Source organism: Anser anser (genome assembly GCF_964211835.1).
Source record: "Anser anser genome assembly, chromosome: 2".
NCBI lineage: Eukaryota > Metazoa > Chordata > Aves > Anseriformes > Anatidae > Anser > Anser anser.
The window spans coordinates 116,109,223-116,130,894 of NC_139721.1; the positions used below are offsets into that span (position 1 = coordinate 116,109,223).

Genomic DNA, 21,672 nt, shown 5'->3' on the forward strand with positions numbered 1-21,672 from the left:
AGCGGGGGGGGTCACTCCGCGCGGGGGGCGGAAGCGGAAGCGGCGGGGTGGCGGCGGGAGGGGGGGGGGCGGGGAATGATGGCGGCGGTGAGGCTGAGCGAGGCGGAGAAGCTGTACATCGTGCACGGCGTGCAGGTACCGCCCCGCGGGGGTCTCCCGGGCGCCGGGGGCCGGGCTGACCTCGCGGAGGGAGTCGGGCCGCCGGGAGGTGCCCTGCTGGGCAGAGGGGACGCGGATAATCCCAAGCGCTGAGGCGTAGAACCGAGGCGTTCGGGAGGAAGGCTTCGCCCGGAGGGCGGCGGGGCGCCGGCACGGGCTGCCCGGGGGAGCTGTGGGTGCCCCATCCCTGCTCAAGGCCAGGCCGGGTGGGGCTTTGGGCAGCCTGGTGTGGTGGGCTGGAAGGGACCTCTAAGGTCATCTGATGCCAACCCCCTGCCATGGCAGGGACACCTCCCGCCGGACCAGGTTGCCCAGGCCCCATTCAGCCCGGCCTTGAACGCTTCCAGGGACAGGGCTTCTCTGGGCAACCTGTTCCAGTGCCTCACCGCCCTCATGGCAAAGAATCTCTTCTGAGCATCTAATCTAGATCTCCCCTTTTTTAGTTTGGAGAGGAATAGTGAAGGACAGACAGAGAGGACTCTGCTTTCTGCAAACCAGATAAACTGTAGGTCGTGGAGAGCAGGAGAAGTGCCTGAAGGGACTGGAAGAAAGTCAATGTCATGCTGTTCCTCAAAAAGGGCAAGAAGGAGAACCCAGGCAACTACAGGCCAGTCAGCCTCATCCGTGGAAAGGGGATGGAGCAGCTCATCCTGGAGGTCATTTCCAGGCTTGTGGAGGATAAGAAGGTGATCAGGAATAGTCAGCATGGATTCGCCAAGGGGCTCAACCAATCTGATATCCTTCTATGATGAGACGACTAGCTGGGTAGATGAGGGGGGAGCAGTGGATGTGGTCTATCTTGACTTCAGCAAGGCTTTTGACACTGTCTCCCATAACATCCTCATAGACAAGCTCAGGAAGTGTGGCCCAGATGAGTGGACAGTGAAGGGGGTTGATAACTGGCTGAACGGCAGAGCTCAGAGGGTTGTGCTTAGTGGTGGGTGCGGAGTCTAGTTGGAGGCCTGCAGCTAGCATTTTTGGAGGCCCATAGCTAGCGGCGTCCCCCAAGGGTCAGTCCAGTCTTGTTCAGCTTATTCTTACCACTACCTGGACAATGGAGTGGAGTGCACCCTCACCAGTTTTGCTGATGACACAAAGCTCAGAGGAGTGGCTGATACCATGTGCTGCCATTCAGAGGGATCTCGACAGGCTGGAGGGCTGGGCTGAGAGGAACCTCATGAGGTTCAACAAGGGCAACTGCAGGGTCCTGCACCTCAGGAGGAATAACAGCAAGCACCAGTACAGGCTGGGCTAACATGCAGGAGAGCAGCTCTGCAGAAAGGGACCTGGGAGTCCTGGTGGACAGCAGGCTGACCACGAGGCAGCAATGTGCCCTGGTGGCCAAGAAGCCCAACCGTATCCTGGGGTGCATTCAGAAGAGTGCTGCCAGCAGGTCAAGGGAGGTGATCCTCCCCCTCTACTCAGCCCTGGTGAGGCCACACCTGGAGTCTTGTGTCCAGTTCTGGGCTCCCCAGTACAAGACGGACATAGAGCTCCTGGAGTGAGTCCAGAGGAGGGCTACAAAGATGATGAGAGGACTGGAGCACCTGTCATTTGAGGACAGGTTGAGAGAGCTGGGCCTGTTTAGCCTGGAGAAGAGAAGACTGAGGGGAGACCTCATTAATGCATATAAATATGTGAGGGGAGGGTGCCGAGAGGATGGAGCCGGTCTCTCTTCAGTTGTGCCCAGCGACAGGACGAGAGGCAGCGGGCACCAACTGAAGCACAGGAGGTGCCGACTGGATACAAGAGGGCACTTCTCTACTGTGAGGGCGACAGAGCACTGGCACAGGTTGCCCAGAGAGGTTGTGGAGTCTCCTTCTCTGGAGATATTCAAAACCCGCCTGGACGCCACCCTGCACAGCGTGCTCTAGGTGACCCTGCTCGGCAGGGGCGTTGGGCTGGATGATATTCAGGGCTCCCTTCCAGTGTCGGCCATTCTGTGATTCTGTATTTTACAGTGAAGAAAACTGTGCTTTTATGGGGACGAGCTTTGTAGCATCTGAGGAGTGCAAATCAATGTGTGTTTGAAATGCAAACAGACAAAAACATTTTGAAGGCTGGTGGGCATTTTTGTCTGCTGGGTCCTAATTACATACCTAAAAGGTAGAAAACTCGGGCATTGCAATGAAGACCTGTGTTGTGTTAGGTAATGTACCTTTTAAAGCCAAGACCTCGACACTTTCTGTTGAAACCAGAGGGACGTAGTGCAAGAGTTGAGGTCTGCACACAGAGTGCTTGTTGCAAGCTCTAGACAGATGAGAGGTGAACGGAGAAGTGCAGCTGGTTCCCTTACACTTGTACACGGAAGTTGGTGATGAAACTAGGAGCCATTGATTTTATATTCATCTTCACTGCTGTGGTCAGCATGGGAAACGGAAACTTTAAAATCACAAATTCTTACTTTCACTTTGCATTGGTGCTTCCCCTAAGCAAAACGCATTGGTTGTCGTACTTAGGAGGACCTGCGTGTAGATGGCCGTGGCTGCGAAGATTACAGGTGTGCAGAAGTAGAAACAGATGTTGTGTCAAACACAAGTGGGTCTGCGAGAGTGAAGCTGGTAGGTGAATTTCTTGTACGCTGCTGATGAAACTGCTCGCTTATTGGACTTCTTTTAAGATAAGCCGTTGCAGTCTGTAGATGTGTCTGTGTGTGTCACATGTACAACAACAACGGTGGGTTAGGGAAATAACGACAGGATATATAAGTCATTCAGGCCAGCTTAACCCACTGGAGCTAGATTTCTTGTGGAGTACTTGGAAGGCCTTCAATCTGAACTAATCTGCTATTTAATTTTGGAAAAACGGAACCACTGTTGTCACAGGAAAGTGACTTTCTGTGAAAAAGTCACAGTTCTGTGCCTTTACAGCGAAGCAAAGCTATTTCTGGCATCTGTTGATGTAAAGAAAATAAACAGATTTTTTGAAGTATTATAAAGGTTCTGCAGATGTAGCTGTTTCCAGAATGAGAATGATAACAAGTCTTGGATATAAGAGTGTCTTCTAAATGTAGAGAAAGCTGATACATAAGGTAAATTTGTGAAGAAGTTACCTAGGCATAATGTTCTTCTTCTAAAGTCTTTCCTTTAAAAAAAAACAAAAAACACTAACCTGATTTCAAGTTTGCTGTGATAGATATTGTCGGTAATCTTTCTAGGTGGAAATGTCAGCTTGCTGTAGGCATCTAAATTACACAGTCTTGTGAATATGGTTCTAGTTGTGTGTGATACATTTCTGTTTTAACAGGGACACACTGATATCTTGGTAGGCGTAAAAGCCGAAATGGGGACACCAAAGCTGGAGAAACCAGATGAAGGTTATCTGGAATTCTTCGTTGACTGGTTAGTATACTAGAAGAAAAGGTAATAGACCTAAAATCTCATTAGTCGTTTATTCCAAATAACATTCTTCTGAAATTTATACCTTCATTGCACTAACCTGCTGCTAGGGTCTGAATAATTCTAACAATTTATTTCACTGTTTTTATAACGGTGAATGTTTAGAAACTTTCTGCTTGTTCTGCAAAACCAAAATAAGCAAAACAGTAGGAGTTAACCACGTTAAATAAAACAATCCCAAATTGCACAGCATCACTACAGCTGGGAAAGAATAATGGTTTGGTTACGTCTGTTTAACATGACTTCATGACTATAATGTCAGTTGCCTTTTTTTTGTTACAGTGTTTGAATATAGAAAATATGTTTCAGAAATGAAGTATTCCAAGGATGGGGTTGGGAGGGAGGTGCATAGCAATATTAATGGATCTTGTCAGTTCTAGAAATATGCAGTCCTCACTTTCTTTAAGAACATAGACCAAAAGCCTAAATTTTAGAGAAGGGTAGTCACTGCCCCCATGCTTGTGCTAGGAGGGAAAGGTGACTTTTAGCTTCAAGGAAGATCCACAAGACAAAATGTGAAGTGAGAGCAGCTTGTTCCCCCTATAGGGAAATGAGATGCCCTCGGTACTCTGATGCTTTTCCAGGCTGCCACTGGGTGGTAGTAACTGAGCACAATTTGATACGCCACGTTGTGTGGCGAAGTTCTTAGGTGTTCTACTTGGCTTTTGTGGTGTTTAAACTAATAAAGTAAATACAGCTCTAAGTGAAGAATATCCTCTCTGCGATGAAGTCTTTGTAGACCAGGAAAGAAGCTGTGAGCTTTCTGTGGAAAATCCAGTTAATCTTTTGTTTTCAGTGCAATGGAAATCTGTCTCTGTATGCTAACTACATATTTTGTGTTAAACTCAACTGGGAGTTGAAAACCAATTTGATTTTAAGCCAGTCTTTGAGCAATTGTAAAGTGCAGACAGCACATGTTGTTACCTATATATCTGGTTTGGCCTCAGAGATGGTCTTTTGTTTAATCGTTTTATCTCTTTTAAAATTACTTATGTTGTAGATGACAGTTTATCGAGGGCTTGAGCAACAAGTATTTATTTTCTATTGAAAAACAAGAGAAATATTTACTGTGAATGAAACATTTTTGCTGGTAACAGCAAGAGATTTTGAAAGCAGGTATCCGTGGCAGAAGCATGTTTGTGCTTTGAGAAGATTCTTGATTGTTGTGTGATGTGACACTGAAATAATTTTGAAAGTCTTCAAAACTATGTTCTGTATTTTTGTGTGCTCTGTGCTCACCATGGCCACTACTAAGTTCTTTCTGTGTTTCATAAAACAAGCTTTTTGGCTTTTTCATTTATTTGAGTGCTTGGCAATCCTCTTTCAGATTTTACCCAGTGAAAATTACTGCAGTATTCTGTGAGCGTTGGGTGGCAGTGTTTACCAAATAGTTATTGTATTAGTACTCAGCCAACATTATTTCTTTATTTCACTTTGATTGTAAGGAACTGGAGTGTTAAAAATAGTGTTGGAATTAAGATGCAGTCAAACCTGCAATTATTTTCCAGTTAGGTCCTATGTTCTTCTTACTCACTGTCAAAGAAAGTAGCCATTCATAGTTAAAAGCTACAGCATTTGGTGGAATTTGCTGCTTAAAAATAATGAGATATAGATTGAGGTTTGTATAACTTTTTTTCAATTTATCATAGGAAGCATAATGCTTGCATAACCGTACTTTAAACAGAACAGATTAAACCGAGTGGTCTAGTTAACCTGCAAAAAACAGATTCTGTGAATAAGTGCTCCTTTAGTACAGCCTAAAGGCCTGACTTGGCTATATTCCCAGAATTAGTTATACTTAGATAGGGCCCTATCTGCTAAAATCAGTGTCTAATATTAATGCAACTGCAAATAATAGTGTCAGGCTTTAAGTGCTTACTCATGTGGTAAATGTGGTCTGGAAGCATACGTCGGTGCTTGATTGGCAGTAATATTTACCTTTTCAGTGTGTATAGTGCTGTCTGTTTATAGAAATGGCAAATAACTCCTATAAAATCCAGTAGCTCTTTGGGGCATTCTGAATTATCGTCAGTTCTGCAAAAGAACAAGTTGGGAGAATTACCGTATGGCAAGGATTTTCCTTACAGGCTCTGCAGTCTTGTTGACACAGCTCACTTGATGTTCAAAGTCATAAGTAGATAATGTGGGTCTTTAGTTGTTTGGTTTTTTTTAAAGGTGAAGTGATTCTGTTCCAAGAGCGTATTTTCTGCTGTATGTTCACGTTCCTGTGGCATTGGTGTTGGAAGAAAGCTGGGGATTTTTATCATCGTATCAATACAAAACGTACATGAGAAATTGGCACTGAGAGGTGCCCAGCCAAGTAGGGTTCAAGGTTTTGCTTTAACAGATTTTGAATGTATCGTCAAACTACTCCTATGGGATCCCCTCCCTTCCCATGTTCTGTAAAGAGAAATGAGTTGGGGGAGATCTGATTAGTTTATTTAAAAACTAGATCTGCCACGTTTGCCACAGGTCTACTTCTTGAAAATGCTCTTGCCCTCTTTCTACAGCAGGGGGTTAGGTTCAGAATATTCGTTTATTTTGCTGTGTGCTCATCTCTGGGCATTTCTGCTCTATTTCATTGTGATTTGGAGCTTCATGCAGTTGTTGTTTTCCAGTTGGCTGTGAACAAGGTCCCAGCACCCAAGCACTTATTGCATGACCTCATAATCAGAGTTTCCTATGTTAGAATTGGGGAAATGAAGACCACACACTTTTTTGTTGTGTTCCCTTTTGGAAAAAATGCTCTTTGGTTGTTCCTATCCAAAAGCAGCAGTTGCTGAAAATAATGAGCTGCTGTCTGTAAGTGCCTTGGTAGCAGAGAGTACGCTCACCAAAAGAAATTACCAATTAAGGCCAGGCAGCCATGTCAATTCTGCATATTCTACTTGTCTTAGCGTCACATCTTTCTCTTCTTACCTTATTAATTACCTTCTTACCTTATTAATTTCACATTCATCTCTAACAGGCTGCCTTGTTAGCCATTCTGAACTTAGTACAATTTTCTCTCACTTCTTTTTCTTGAAAGGATTGAGGTGATAGAAGATGAGAATACTAAAGAACTAGTCCCAGGGAGAATTCAGCAGCTTTAATATTGTCTTAGGAACTGAAGATAGTAGTGGAATTTAATTAGTATCACTTAGTAACAAAATATAGGTATATTATCTGCGTTAAAACATTTTCTTATGCAAAATGGGAATAATTTCTTCACAGATGATGTGCTTATTCTTGTACAAATAAATCCATGGGGACGTTTCTAGTACTTTATGTTTAAGAAATGTGCTTTGGATATTGGCAGCTTCAGAAGTGAAAGTATTTTTTTTTCTCCTTTCTTTATCTAGTTCTGCAAATGCTACTCCTGAATTTGAAGGCCGGGGAGGAGAAGAACTTGGCACAGAGATAGCAAATACACTCTACAGAATATTTAGCAGTGAAGGGAGTGTAGACCTGAAATCTCTTTGTATTAATCCTAGAGAGCACTGCTGGGTTCTCTATGTTGATGTATTGGTAAGTAAGGAAACGAAAAGTATTAAGAATTCGAGGAGTTTTTCAAGGCACTGGGTGACTGAGCATAGCCATGTGTATTTTCATATAAAAATGCTTCTCATAATGTGACATCATGCTTCACGGCATGGATGGCCATTTTCTTGTGAATCTACGTATCATAGTTAATCACTACTTCTTGCTTACTCTTTTTCTACTCTCTGGGTGGTGCTGCTCCACTGCAGAGCTAATAAAGCACTGAATACTCCAAATATGTCTCCCATAAAAATCAGTAATCTTACACGCACGAGGAAATTGCAGCTCAAGACAGCTGAACTTTTTTTCCAAGTGAATGTATCATTCAAACAAACATAACTGAGCACGGATGTATGTTAGCACTAACATAACTGTCCCTACTGTCTACTTCTTTGTGCTATCATCAGTACTAAGTCAATGAAGTAATGCAGAAACTTTTCTAGCAAAAGTTACATTTGGCCTAGGCAATATTTGTTGGAAGTTGTATACATGTATTGAATGTAGAAGAGAAACTGAATATTTGTGCCCATTAAAAAATGGAAACCGAATTTTGTGCATGTAAATCTTGTGCATGCAGCAGCTCAGTTTCCAAACAATGCTGTATTTACAGTACTCTGTCATGGGAATTTAATAGAAGTCTGTAAGTCAGACTCTTCTGAGCCCTGTTTCCAACTCTTACTGGTCCAAAATTGAGTTTCCATTTGTCAAATGTGTAACTGAAAACATGTTGAGAGATATTACTCACTGGAATCAATGTCTATGAAATGATTTACTAAATGTTAAGCTGCATTGCCAAAGAAAAACAAAACAAAACAAAAAAAACAAACACGGTTTTCTTAAACAAAACAGGAACATGTAGACTGAGACTTAAATGTAAAAATGAGTCCCTTAAGTTTTTAAAGAGCAATACATTAGCCTAGTTACAATAGGCATGGTACTTGACGTGACAGTCCAAATACAGCATGATCAGATATGTACCACTGCTGAGTGCGTTAACAATCCTAGTCACCAGCTTATTGGAGCTTGGCACAGTTTATAGAGGATGAAGTGCTAGTTCTGAGAAATCACACCGTGACCTTGAGTTGCTTGGTTATTACAAGCAGAGGTACAGAATATTAAATGCAGTGCTTATTTAAGCAACATACCGTTTCTGCAGCATAAACAAGGACTTCTAATAAAGCTGACTGCTGCAGATAAAGTTCTGTGTAACTGTTGTGTGAAATATAACTGGTCGTTATCTGATTTGTCCTGGACAAATCTGTTGATTGTCCACAGCTACAGAGGAAAATAGCCCTGGTGTTTACACGCTGCTAGTTGTATCAGAACAGCGAGGCCTATGGTATGCGTTATATTTTGTTTAGCTGTGTTTACAGTATCAGCAAAGAATCTGTTGTAGGTTCATAACTAGGACTCAAAAGTTGATGATGTCACCTGCAGATTTTTTTGTGAGAGCAATTGAAGAGCTGCTGTGTTAGATAAAACAGATACTTTTAACAGAACTCTTCCATTTCCCCCCCCTGCCCCCAGCATCTGTATTTTAACATTTGTGAGGTATTTGTACTAATTCCTTTTCCAAGTAGAAGATGTACATATCACATTTGTGATAGTTTATACTTGATGTAGGCGCTTGATACCTACAGGTTTTCATGAAGCTCTTCTTGCTGAGTGATTGCTCTAGAGCTCTATTTTGATGGTAGAAGTGTGAGACTTGTGCTAATATAAAATATTTTGTCTTAGTATTCATCTTTTGAGGGAGGCAGGTTCTATATCTAATAACTGACCATTGAGAGTCCTTTGCATAATGTTGTACTTCAGAATTCATGGAAGTGTTTGTGTTACATAGCTAAGTAGGAGGAAAAATAAGTCATAAATCTGTCTTAAGATTCAAAATACTGGTACCTTGTGGGCAGATGGAAAAGTTCTTGTTTCCAAGCCTCTTATTCTGACAGACAAGAACCCCTAAAAAGAGTTACGAAGCTGGAGGTACTCCGTTGCTATGCGATTTAGCCATGCACACATTGATCAAAGCATCTATATTGAGCTCCTGTGTGTAAATAAAATTTGAGATATGCAAGCTCAAAAGAGAAAATAGTGATATTTTGCACAGCCATGCGGCTTGTAGATTGAAAACATCTCTCATATTTGATTTTTCTGGTGGTCAGTGTAGTTGAGAAGAGCTACAATTGTGTATAGTCAGACGGGAAAAAGGAAACTTCAACCAGACACGCTGTGAAGATGCAGACTGATTGCCCATCACCACCATTCTGCACACACGTGAATTAAAGGTCAATAAGATGTACTTTGACTTTTCAAAATACACGCATTCTTAATAACAGTAGATGTTTGCATTCATGAGCTACTCTTTGGAAGTGTGAGTTATACAGTACTGCAAAGCTATAGCCTGTTCTCACCCTCTCTTTCTGTCTTTTTTTCCTCCCCTTCCAAGTTACTGATATCTGAAATAAGCTTTTAGGAGTTTTTTAGGGGGTTGTTTTTGGTACTTGCATAGCTTCCTTCACATAGTTTGCACCAGCAGCCTGCCGTACTGAGCAAGGAGAACTGAAGTTGTGCGATCTCTTTTCATTCCCTACCTCAGCGCGCTACATTGTGTGCTTGGGTGTTAGGGAGGGTGCATTAGGTTCTGTTGAAATTCTGCTGGTTCACTGCTGAGCATCCTTCAGAGGATTCCTTCATCTTTTCTATCCCCACCTTGCCTCAGCACTGTTAGGAGGAAAGAAAGCCAACAACTTATAAATCTGTTCCAAAAACACACAGTTGAGCAGACTTTCTTCAATCCTTTAAAAACAAAACAAACGAAACCCCTGAAAAGTAAAAATGGAGTGGGTGCGGGGGAATCTCTGCACAACATGCTTCAGCCTTCGTTTATATTTGGAGGAATTGTTGTACTGTGCTCGATACAGACTTTGTTCCTAGCCTGTAGGTGCCACTGTAATATAGATAAGGCTTTAGAAAAGCAGCCTGAACATAACCCTGGCAACAGTACAGGCACATCCCATTATTGTGTTTTAATAACAAAGGTATTGTGAGCTTATTGTGTTATCCAGTAAAATCCAATAATGACTGAAAGTGGCAAGTTAACCTCTCTGTATCCAGCAGCTGTTTGGAAAGAAATAATTTGATCACCTTTGTATTAGCTTTCTCTCCCAACTTTTGTCATTCCTTTTACACAATTCAGTTTGTCTTCATAAAAATAAGCTGTCTTTCTAGAATATCTGATTAATGATTTGTTCCTAGCGTGGGAGTTTATCTCCTTCTTAAATAAATTTTGAGGAACAATCAATACAATCAGTGTTGTAAAACTTGTTTTGCTCTCATTGTCCAGCATAGATGGATGTAACGGAGAAGCATACGTATGTTCTTATCGGTGTGGTTTCCAGTGCTTGCTGGGGATGTGTGTGTTCGTAGAATAGTGCTGGCTGAGGACAAGCTCAGGATGGAGCTTGTCAGAGAACTATCACTAGGCTGTCACCAAATACATCTCTGAGTTGTCTGTCAGCCTGTGAGGAGTAGTGGTTACGGGAGTCCTGCCTTTTTATATTGTGTGCAGTGCTGATCTTCTATTTGGTTGTTCTCCTGATCTCAGTGGGAAGAAACTAAGCTAGGTTCCCTCCGTAGGCTTTGATTCAAGTGATAGTATTATCAACAAGTAGACTTTGAAATCAGGATTTCCTTAAATCTTTTTCATCTACAAGAGAAACTCGTAGATGACTCCTTTTCCATAAAGAATAGAGAATAAATCAAGATGTACCTTTGAAACTATGCTTTGTGTAATTAGCTTCCTTTATAACTTTATTATATAATTTCATACAGTGTTCTGGGTGAGAATTGGCATTGCTTGTTTGAAAACTATTTTAAAAAGATTCCCCATTGAAATAAAGTATAGAAGGTGGTTTGTCTTGTTTTAACATGAAAGAACAAATGTGCTGAGTATTATCAGAAATATTCTGTTCGTAGTCTAGTTCAGAGATTTAACATGAGAAGAGTAAGAACAGCGATTTCATTTCAGCTTCTATTACTAGATGTTATTAATTTTATTATGAAGTGCTTTAGCTCTTCTATTTTTCATGCATAATACAGTCAACTGAAATCTTAGTTTTGTATTTGGAGTTTATTTTTCATAGATAGGCTTTAAAGACAAGTTTTTAACCTATTGTTCTTAATTTTGTGCTTTTTCAGGTAAGTTTAAGTAAAATAAAGACTTGAGTTAAAGAAAAATTAGTTTAGTACCTTTTAAAGAGATTCTTCTTTTCCTCCCCAGTTATTGGAGTGTGGTGGGAACCTCTTTGATGCAATCTCTATTGCGGTGAAGGCAGCTCTCTTTAACACAAGGTAAAGCACAGCTCTTCTTTCATGTGAGTGGAAGTGGTGTGGGAAGAGAAATTCTTTCTGTGAGCTAGGCATCTTTATGCTTAATATATTTGAGTAAGAAAAATGTAAGGCAACTTAAATTTGGATAAAAGATGGTCTGTTTGCAAGCATGTAATGTGAAGTAATGTCTTTACACATTTCTAATAATCCAGTGTTGAGTTGCATTATACGCACAACGGGGCTCTCAATGTAACTCTTGTTCTGTAGCCAGATCCAGAAGAAAAATGTATTGACCATATGGTTTTGTTGCAAGTAGTTGGAGGCCTTTGTGTTGATGTCATGTGAGTTTAAAATACGAAGTACTTGCTGACGTCCAGATATCTGGATGGCATTCTTAATTAGTTGTTTAACCTTTAAACAAAACCTGAAACGCATTCAGGAGACGTAACAATAGGAATGTGCTGGTTTGAACGTCCCAATGATATTCAAAGTTTTGACGACCTGTGGTAACTAGAGAGCTATGGTAACTAGGCTGGAGGAGAAGGGGAAGGTGAAGAAGAAAGGGAGTGTGAAGAAGTGGGGAAAAGTATCCCCTTTCTCCCCCGCCCCTGATTGGCTTCTGGAGGAGAAAAGGTAAAAGGTGTAATTATTAATAGTTTCTGAGATACGGTTTTTGAACGATGGAGGTGACGGCAATGCTCTGTACAAATACCAAATTAGTCTCATTTTATCATATCATACGCCAGTGTTACACAGTACAGCAAAATAATAACCTTAAACCAGCCCCCAGAAATGATAAACAGCACGACAGGGAACACGCACAGTAAGCAATGTGCTAGATAGCACAGTTCAGAAAACAGGCACAGCAGACTGGAGATCGAAAAAATCAGCATTGTGATTAGCAACATTGTGATTAAACTGATCTAATGCTTATAACAATTTTGTTTTAACATGCTATAGTCAGATCTGTCATTATCTCAACCCTTTCAAATCTCATGTTGGGTGTCACTGTTGTGGCAGGCTGCTCAGCACCATGCAGCTGTTTGCTCACACACACACACACATAGTGGGGAGACAATTGCGGGGGAAAAAAAGTAAAAGCTTGCGGGTTGAGATAAAGACAGTTTAATAGGATAGAAAAGGAAGAGAAATAATAATGGTAATAATAATAATATGCACAAAGTAGGTGATGCACAATGCAATTGCTCACCACCCGGTGCTGACTGCTGCCTGTCCCTGAGCAGCAGTCCCTCCCACCCTGGCCAGCCACCCCATATTAATTGTTCAGCATGACACCACAAGGTATGGAATCCACCTTTGGCCAGTTTGGGCCAGCTGTCCTGGTTCTGTCCCCTCTCAGCTTTTTGTGCACCCCCCGACCCCTCACTGGCAGGGCAGCACAAGAAGCTGAAATGTCCTGGGCTTACTGTAAGCACTGCTCTGCAACAACTAAAACATAAGTTTGTTATCAACATTATTGTCATCCTAAATCCAAAACATGGCACCATACCAGCTACTAGGAGGAAAATTAACTCTATCCTAGCTGAAACCAGGACACCCATGCATTTTAGTTCAAAGAACGGAAAAATAAAATCTAGTAGAATCATTGATACAAATGCTTTTTGAATGCGTTTGATAATATTAAATATTTTTCTAATTTTTATCTTCATTATCTATAGATGAAAGGGAATATAGTTTTGTACCACTCTGGAGAAAGAAACTAGTGAATGGCTTTGCTTAAAAAATCTTACATAGCAAAAAAAAAAAAGCTGGAAGAGGTGCAAAAATTTGAGTCTTACAGGCACAAATGCTTTAAAGTAAATCTCAAATTGTTTTCTCTGTAAATCAGAGATCTGCTGAAGTCAGTGGCACAGTTCTTGTTTATTCATCAGGGAACCAGTGCACAGTACTAGAACTGGAAAAGTACCCACAAGAAGAAGAAATTAAGCTTTTGAAGACGGAGGCAATGTATCACGTTATACACACTTTAAAGTTGGGAGGAGGGGAGAGCCCATCTGAGACTGCGACTTGTATACGTGGCTGAGAAATTTCCCATCTTAATCAAGCTCTCAGTGGTACCTTTTAACTGTAGATTGTTTTTGCAGCATTAAGAAATACTGTCGCAAATGCAATAGCTCACAAAGACTTGACAGTACACTAAAGGGAAGAAACGCCTATGTCTCCGTGTGGGGGCTGCCAGGATGAGAAAGTTGTGTAGTTAAAACAGTTGCTCCCATGTGGGTTGTTCTGCAGATCCAAGATGCATACTTTATTTGCAGCATAATGGCCTTTTTTCTTATTTCAACTAGAGTTCTAGTTTTGAGTAAAGAGAGAACATTGTATAAAAATAATAAAAAATAAAAAGAAAATGGACAATGTGGAGGGTGTAATTATTTTGATGATTCTGCTTTGTTTTCATTGTTCTGGAAACTGTATCCTTCATACAATCTGTGGGCAGTCATCCTCAGTCTTGTGGAAGCAGGATATCCGACCAAAACGTGGTACAATATGATATGACACAAAGCGTGCTGATTTTGACCTGTGAAAACCCTCTTTATTGACTTGTGCAGGGAACACGAGTACATCTCATCTAATCAGAGCTCAGAAAGTCAGAGCTGAAATACAAAGTGAAAAGCTGTTGTCCTTATCTGCTATTTTCCTCTTTCCCTCCATATATACTGAATTTTCTTTGGATTGATACAAAGGTTGTTTAGAGTAGCAGCCCAGTCTCCTTGAAATATTGATGTCTGAGTAAGACAAGATGTCAATTCGAAGATCACTTCAGATTAAGTGTTTTGAACTTCGCTAGACATACGTGTCCCTCATTGAGTCTTACTTGCCTTTCATAATCTGTTTACAGGTTTTTGTTGCAAGTGTTCTCAGATCTTTGTTTGCCTTTGACTTCAGCCTTAAAACCAAGAGCAGGAAGCTCAGGATGCTGTTTTCTTCTTTGAAGCCACAGATTTTTTGTTCAGATGTTCAGATAGGCATTTGAAAAGCTCAGCTTCATCCTTAAAATCTTGCTCCTAACCATTTATTTTGTTTATAATAGCTATGGCACACTTTTCTTTAGGGCTGAGTAAATCCATAGTAGTAACGTCAGGAATTTTGTGCAAGAATTATGGGATTTCAATCCTTTTTATGTCTGGCCTGACTCACTGTATCCCCTTCAGGCATGGAACAATGACAATATGACTGTCGTGGGGGAATATTTACTCCTTGGAGTTTTGCATTGTCCATTGTGTTTTAAAAACTAAATCAAGATCATGTGTGAAAGATAGCTGATATCTAACTTTATTCTTAACCGTGTCTCCGAAGTGCTTAAGGCCGGATTTATCCATGATTGAAGTAGATACTGCAAAATGTGCAAGTATCCACCATGTCAGGACTCAGCATTAAACCCAGTCTTGTGGAATGTGCCTCATTGCAACTGAGGCAACAAAAACTAGGCACATGACAAAAGCTACAGAGTTTATAACACAGTAGCCTTGTAGATGTCCTATTTTTTTAAATTATTTTTTGCTGGGCAGAGTGGTAGGGGCAGAACTGATGCCTGCATGCGAGGGTAGAACAGGTTTTGCAGTTGTTAAATCTGGGTCTCCAGCACGCAGACAAGAGCATTGTTCATTATGTGACTAAGTCCTGCGGTACAGATTTCTGCGCTGATTACTTACAGGAATCAAAACAGAAGAATAAAAGTTACAAAGTAAACATGTACAGCTAGTTCTTAAGATAAATCTTCATAAGCTGGGAGAGGAAATATCAAATTTTCTTGGAATTCTCTTTGTGTTACAAACACGCTCTATGCCCGTTTGGATCCGTAGTTTTTGAGTGTGTATACCCTTTTTTTCCTCCTACTGTGATGCTTGCATCTGATCAGTGCTCTCTTTGCCTTTGCAGTATTTCTAATTCATCTATATGTCTTGTCTGTTCTTGGCCAATACAGCTCCTTGCAGGGATTTTCAGGTATTAATTCTGTCGGCTTCTTGTTGCAGACCAGACATTGCTGTGGCTTCGTAGCTATTTTAGGATGGAGTTAAAATTGCTTAATCAATCTTATAGACTGTTTTTTTTTGATCTTCCTTCTTTTTTAAACACTGTTTTGGCATGTAAACTTCTTGTCTAGGCTGATATCCAGTGTTGTCCATTGTCCTGTGTAGCTCGAGGAATAGACACCTTGTGATTTTATTCCATCAATTTTTAATGGAATATTTTTAGTTTGAAAATAGGCTTTGATGCATTTCCACTGGGTTGTTACATAACTGCAAAGCATTTTGAGTTGAATTTCCTGAAAAAGTACACATCGTAGTTGTCTGCTTACTGAAAGTTTTAGTTTTAGCATGGTTCATTCTTGTAAGAAATCTTACTAAAGCAGAGTGAGCTGTTATGAAGTACTTGGCTCTCAGATTCCTAGCCACGAGTAACTAAAACATTTGTCTAGGGAGCAACAAAAATCACTTTGCTTTCCTGGAAAAAAAGTCAGTCTCTATCTCTTCCTTTAAAAGAGATTTGGTACAGAATGCATTAAAGAATGTAACCTCAGGAGTCTAACCATGACAAGCAATGCTACTGTAAAAGTGCTAACATAAAAACAGACTGCGGTTACGATCCACATGGCTACTGAAGTTAGCTTTCCAGGGATATCTTGAAATATTTTATGTTTTCACGTGCGAGTATGTAAAAATGGGAGCAGTTTAGCTGAGCTGTGGGGGGGTTTTGCTGGCCAGCAAAGCGAAGTCTTTCAGTCAGTGCTCCATTTTAGTGGACACCTGGATAAATGAGGATATTGAAGATGCTGAAGTTTTTGAGAATTTGGAGGGTTGGAACTAGATGATCTTTAAGGTTCCTTCCAACCCAAGCCCTTCTATACCACCTTCTACTAAGTTATTTTAAATGATTTTATTCATTACGCTAAGAAAGCTGCATTAGATTATACTCTGAAACTCCCATTAAATGGCTATAACAAATACTTTGTGTATACCATTGATAAGGAGCCTATCTAGCTCCTTTGTGAGAAATCTTGTCATTCACAATTAAGAAGAAAGCATTTCTAGGACTCCTACGTGAGATTTTATCCCTGGCCATTGCTTTTGTATATTTGTCCTTAGAGCAGTAGAGTCTTCTTGCTTCTTAAAGAATGAGAAGATCTTGTCAATCTTCTCAACCTGCTAAAGAGAGAGGATTTTACTGTCATCCCTTTCCCCACCTCTCCTTAGCTGATGTCATTCTTTCTTGAACTGCTTATATTTTCTACTGATGTCATGGCTTTCCTAGGCAATGCAATTGCTGTAATTCCGACAACTTAACGTTTGTGTGCGAGGTTGGGTGCCACAATATGAACTGGTTCAGTCTTGGCAATTTCTCTCCTGCTTTGCCAGGCAGATGGTGCAAAGAATGGTTCAGAATTCAAATGTGCAAATTCAAAAAGACAGCACTGAATCTCTCCTCATGTATTAGTGTAGAAATTAGATTAAATGCTAATAGTTTGAATGATACACGGAGTCTTATCCTGAATATCTTCTTATTGAAGATTTTTTTTTTTTCAGTGAGTGAGTTGTTAATACTCTGATAACATTTTGGATCTTTTTTCTAAACATGTAGCCTCATTTAGAGGAAAGGGCACTTCTTGGAGTCGAGTCTGTATGACGCCTGTACTCATTATCCGTTCTGACAATGATTTTGCACACGCTTTTGTTTCTGCAGAATACCCAAAGTGCGTGTTCTGGAGGATGAAGAAGGCTCTAAAGAAATTGAGCTCTCTGATGACCCTTATGATTGTATTCGACTTAACGTGGATGATGTGCCCTGCATTGTCACGTTAAGCAAAGTAAGCCTGGCAAATTTCTGACCTTCTTCCTAGAGACTTCAGTTTCTGTTAACTTCACCCACTGTTTATTTTTCCCTAGAGATAAAACTTGTGCTGCAGAAGTGGTCACTCTGTATGCATTTGTTTATCCTTGGAATTACTCTGATTAAGGGGAAGCTTTTACTGAATAAGGCATTTTTTCCACCTCCAGCTTAGAGATTTCCCTTCAATGCATTCTTGTAAACTATCATGCAAGGAGAAATCTTTATTTTTCAGCTACTCATTGCTCAACATCCAGAGCAGTAGATACTCCAATATGTTAAAACAAATGGGCATCGTTGCAAGGCTCAAAAGTTGAGTGGTCTGCCTGGAATTTGTTGCTGGGGACAGAATTCTGTTTTCATGGGGGTAATACTGTCCTTTCAAGTGGATTTTTCCTTTTCTTTTCCATATGTAGCACTCAACTAACAGTTGTTTTCCTGGATGATGTGTTTTCCATAGCATCTGTTACTGATCTGCTTGGTTACTGGGAAGTTTGACATATTTTTTAAGCAAGTAGCATAAACAGAAGAAAGTCCATCACTGAAGTGGGACCTCACCTAAGCACCAAGATTATTTTCACCTGGGTGGTAGGGGAGCCAGTCCTTGGAGGTGAGGTGAAAGGAAAATATGGAGTTTCATATAAGTGAAAGGATGGTCAGGGAGGAAAACAAGTTGAAGTAGAGACATGCTTATCTCACTTCTGTTGTATGTACATGAGATTTGGGGTCAGAAGCTGTTGAAGTACTGTACTATCAACTCAGTCTCTAAACTCTACCAAAGATTACATGAGATTAGAATGGGAGGCTGTAGACAACTAACTGAGCTACCTGTACAGTTAAATTTTTTAATAAAGAACCTGGACAACTGCAAACTAATATGTTGTTTTGTCATTAACTTACAGATTGGATATAGGCATGTGGTGGATGCTACCCTTCAGGAAGAAGCCTGTTCTTTGGCCAGCCTGCTTATTGCTGTGACCAGTAAGGGTGCCCTAACTTGCATGAAGAAAATAGGGAAAGGTAGCCTTGATCCTGAGAGCATTTTTGAAATGATGGAGGTAAGGAGTTTTGAGCAGTTACTATCTTGCATGATAATGGATGAACTGGAACTTGAGTATATGAGAAGCTAGAGTAAGGACATTAAAAGCAGAGACCTTGTTGCTTTTATTAGGTGAATAAGGGAGCTGTTGAAGGTCACAGACAGTTCCTTTGAAACAGAATCTCATATGAGTGGAAGTCATCTAAAACTTTAATATCCCTGAAATGTATTGTACTCACATTTGTTTCAGTCAAGTAACTCAGAGCTATAAGATGTTTCCTATCTCATTATTTCCCCTGAAGACTGAAAGAGTGAAACCTCTAACATGGTAATGTTTCCACAGAAGTAGAGGTAGTAGTTTGAAGGGCTGGTACGTGGTGTTCTCTTCTAGCACAACTCATTTGTTTTGTCATAAACTTCTGTTCTTGCTTTACTGTTGTTTTTTCTTGGCTCCTTTATTGAGTTTTTGATCTGCCCCTACTCCATGAAAGTACTATTATCAGGGTGTTTTTCACATCCACATGAGAATTCCATTTTAAACTTTTCTTTAGGCTTTTCTTGAAACTGTCTTCCCATATAAATTCTCATGCCTGGATTTGGCCTTGAGCATCAGACAGAAATGAGTTTTGAACTTTTGAGTCAGAATGAAAATTAAATACTTAAAACTGGCTCAGTTTCCTAGAGATCCAGAACTAATTTTAGCATGGCTAAAGTGAAAGTGAGGAATGCAGAAGTTGGAGCCAGGTTTGAAAGCAGTTGGTCTCAAGTGGAAATTACATGCCGAATATATATGGATGGAAGTTCAGTGCATCGTGATGTCAGTCCAGAGTGCTAATCGTGGCGGTACCAGTGGTCTGCTTATTTGCATCCAGGGAGGTCACTTAACCCCCTTGTTGGCTGGGTAGATGTGCACAGGGTTTATCTTTAATCTGGCATTCTAAAGAAACCAAACTTTGTATGGACATCTGATGTGTCTTCCTGGGTGGATTTTGAGTCCAATTCTAACTAAATGTCACAAGACTTAAAGTTTTGGGTATAGGGCTGCTACAGAGAGATGGGTGTTTAAGTCAGCTACAGGCTCATGGTAGAAGCCAGCCCCCACGCATTTTTTGGTGTCCAAATGCAGAAAACATTCATCACCAACTTTGCTCTACGTTGAGCCCTAACTAGGAAATGAACTTCGGTGGTTCCATTGTATAGTCTACTATCAGGCCATGCTTGAGACTATCCAGTGCTTACCTAAGACCTGAGGAGATGTGTTTGGAAACCTTCCAACTGTCTTACTCTACTTAAGAGTTCCTTGTCCCTTCGTGTTGGTGGAAGGAGTTGAAGCTTATGCTGAACGCCTGGTGAATTGTGCTCTCACTTGCTTTGGAAGAAGTGTTCTCTCTTGGGTGGTGAGCAGTTGGAGGGTGTGAGGGAGAAAACTGACAAGAAGAAACAAATATGTTTTCTGGGAGGTGAGAGGTTCTGTTTTGTTTGAGACTGACTCAAACATAGCAGACTGATTAGAGTGCCAAGGGAAAAAAAAAGAGGAGGGGACTGGGAATGTCCAGCAGAGGAGCTGCATAATCCTTCCTTGACACTTCCTGTCCCTAGTGAGATTTAACAGCAGGTCAGAAGGTGTGTTCAGCTTTCCCTGCCTGGTAGAGAACAGATGTGCCTAGGACATGTCTCTTAGGAAGGAAGTTGCATGGGGAAGTTTTGGGAAGCTGTCAGCGTTAGGCTTTTTGCTGAGTTTATGGTCCATAAGGGAGGCAAGCAGGTATAGGATGGCCACAGTATTGTGTGTTTTATCAACACCAGAGCTTTGCAGAGTTCCCGTTCACTTTGACCAGGTGTGGGTGATGTTATCCTACATTTGAGGAGAAGAGTGAGCAAAGTACATCACCCCTCTGGACTCCGGAGTGCTGCTGTGGTCTTCGTCCCAGTGCAGAGCAGCAGCAGTTCTTGCGTGCTGTCTTTTATTTAGCATGACTCTTACTGTTTAGGATTGACAGCCACCTTGCTGCCTCAGAGCTCATCCCAGATTTGCTTTGGTATCACGGACCATGTTCTGTCACCTGGTTCTTCAGTCAGAAACGTACCTTACTTTAAGGTTTGTGCACCCACAGCGTTGGGAATTGTCACCAGCAAATGAAAGAGAACTTTGTGGTGTTTCAGCTGTATGGCAGGCGTAGGCTTCATTGCAGAGATCAGGAACTGATAAACTCAGTTTAATACAGCCTGGCTTTGGCTATTTAGGGACCGGTGGGCTCTGTTCAGCTGTGTATGGGGTCGGTATTTCAGGTCATCTAGAGGAACCCCAGGAGAACGCTAATGGTCACTGCTGCTTTAAGATCTTTATTTCAGCACTGCCCAATGCTCCTCATTCCTGCAGCTTCTGCAGTACACTTGTGCCTGTGGGGAGGGTGGGGGCTGCTATCAGAGCTAACCGCGGTGGTTTTCCACTGCTGGAGTTTGTTTCTGCGTAGAAAGCCTTCTGCTGACTCCTTCAGGGCCCTTGGACAGTACAGAATTGTGCAGCATAATGAAGAATCTGGCCCACAAATTGCTTTGGTGATGCAGCTAATGTGCATTTGGGGCTTTTAATACTGGACCAAAACCTCTGGCTACATGTAGTGTGTTATGCAGAAAGCATGCCACTTCGTATTGCATGTGCTGGCTGATTTGAATGTGTGCTTGTACCTGATGTGAGTTTAATTTGTACCCTTGGGTGATCCAGCATTGCATGGATCGGGTGCTGATGATCGTGGAATGCTTCTCTGATGAATTGGAGTGCTGCCTTTATGCATAGTTTTTTCCAAAACTTAATCAAATTAAGATGAAACTTTCACTACCATTATTTTTCTTAATTAAAAACATGTTTTTATTACACCAGCTGGTATACATTAATCATTAAAGGGAAAATATTTGTCAAAAGAAAGTGATCCATGAGAGTTGTCTTCCTGTTAATAAGCATATGTCTCAGACTTGTTTTGCTTTCTTTACTTTGCAGACAGGAAAGAGAGTAGGAAAGTCATTGCACATATCCCTTCAGAAGATTTTGGATGAAGAAGAAAGTTTGGGGACCACACGGCAGAAAGTTGGATTTCTAGGATGAGTTTTTATTAAATGCTCAAAGCTGTTTTTAACTGATTGTGCAATTGTGTCAGTTTGTATATAGAAAAGGGGTATTTCTTGTTGCAGTACATACACTCTTCCAGCTAAAAGCTTTTAAAATGTTACTAAGCTGAAAGAAAGCTGTAGTTAAATGTCAATGAGAAAATATGGATCGTTCTCCATATGGGTGGCTGCCTGCACCTAGGAGGCACACCAGCAGCAATTGGTGGAATTGCCTGAGAAATGTTCAAGTCTGTTTTAAAGAGTGACGGGTGTGGG

General features: G+C 41.1%; 1 protein-coding gene across 2 annotated transcripts; it reads left to right on the forward strand.

Moving 5' to 3' along the window:
• Window positions 1–8: 8 nt before the first annotated feature.
• On the forward strand, window positions 9–21,425 carry EXOSC7 (exosome component 7). Of its 2 annotated transcripts, none has more exons than XM_083824990.1 (8): window positions 9–135; window positions 2,619–2,720; window positions 3,406–3,500; window positions 6,899–7,064; window positions 11,356–11,426; window positions 17,109–17,232; window positions 18,155–18,310; window positions 21,290–21,425. In XM_083824990.1, the coding sequence occupies exons 1-8, from the start codon at window positions 76–78 to the stop codon at window positions 21,392–21,394; spliced, it is 879 nt and encodes a 292-aa protein (XP_083681116.1). In that variant the 5' UTR covers window positions 9–75; the 3' UTR covers window positions 21,395–21,425. The 2 variants fall into 2 exon arrangements, with proteins under 2 accessions (XP_083681116.1, XP_083681117.1); XM_083824991.1 differs by lacking the exon at window positions 9–135 and adding an exon at window positions 599–845.
• The last annotated feature ends 247 nt before the right edge of the window (window positions 21,426–21,672 follow it).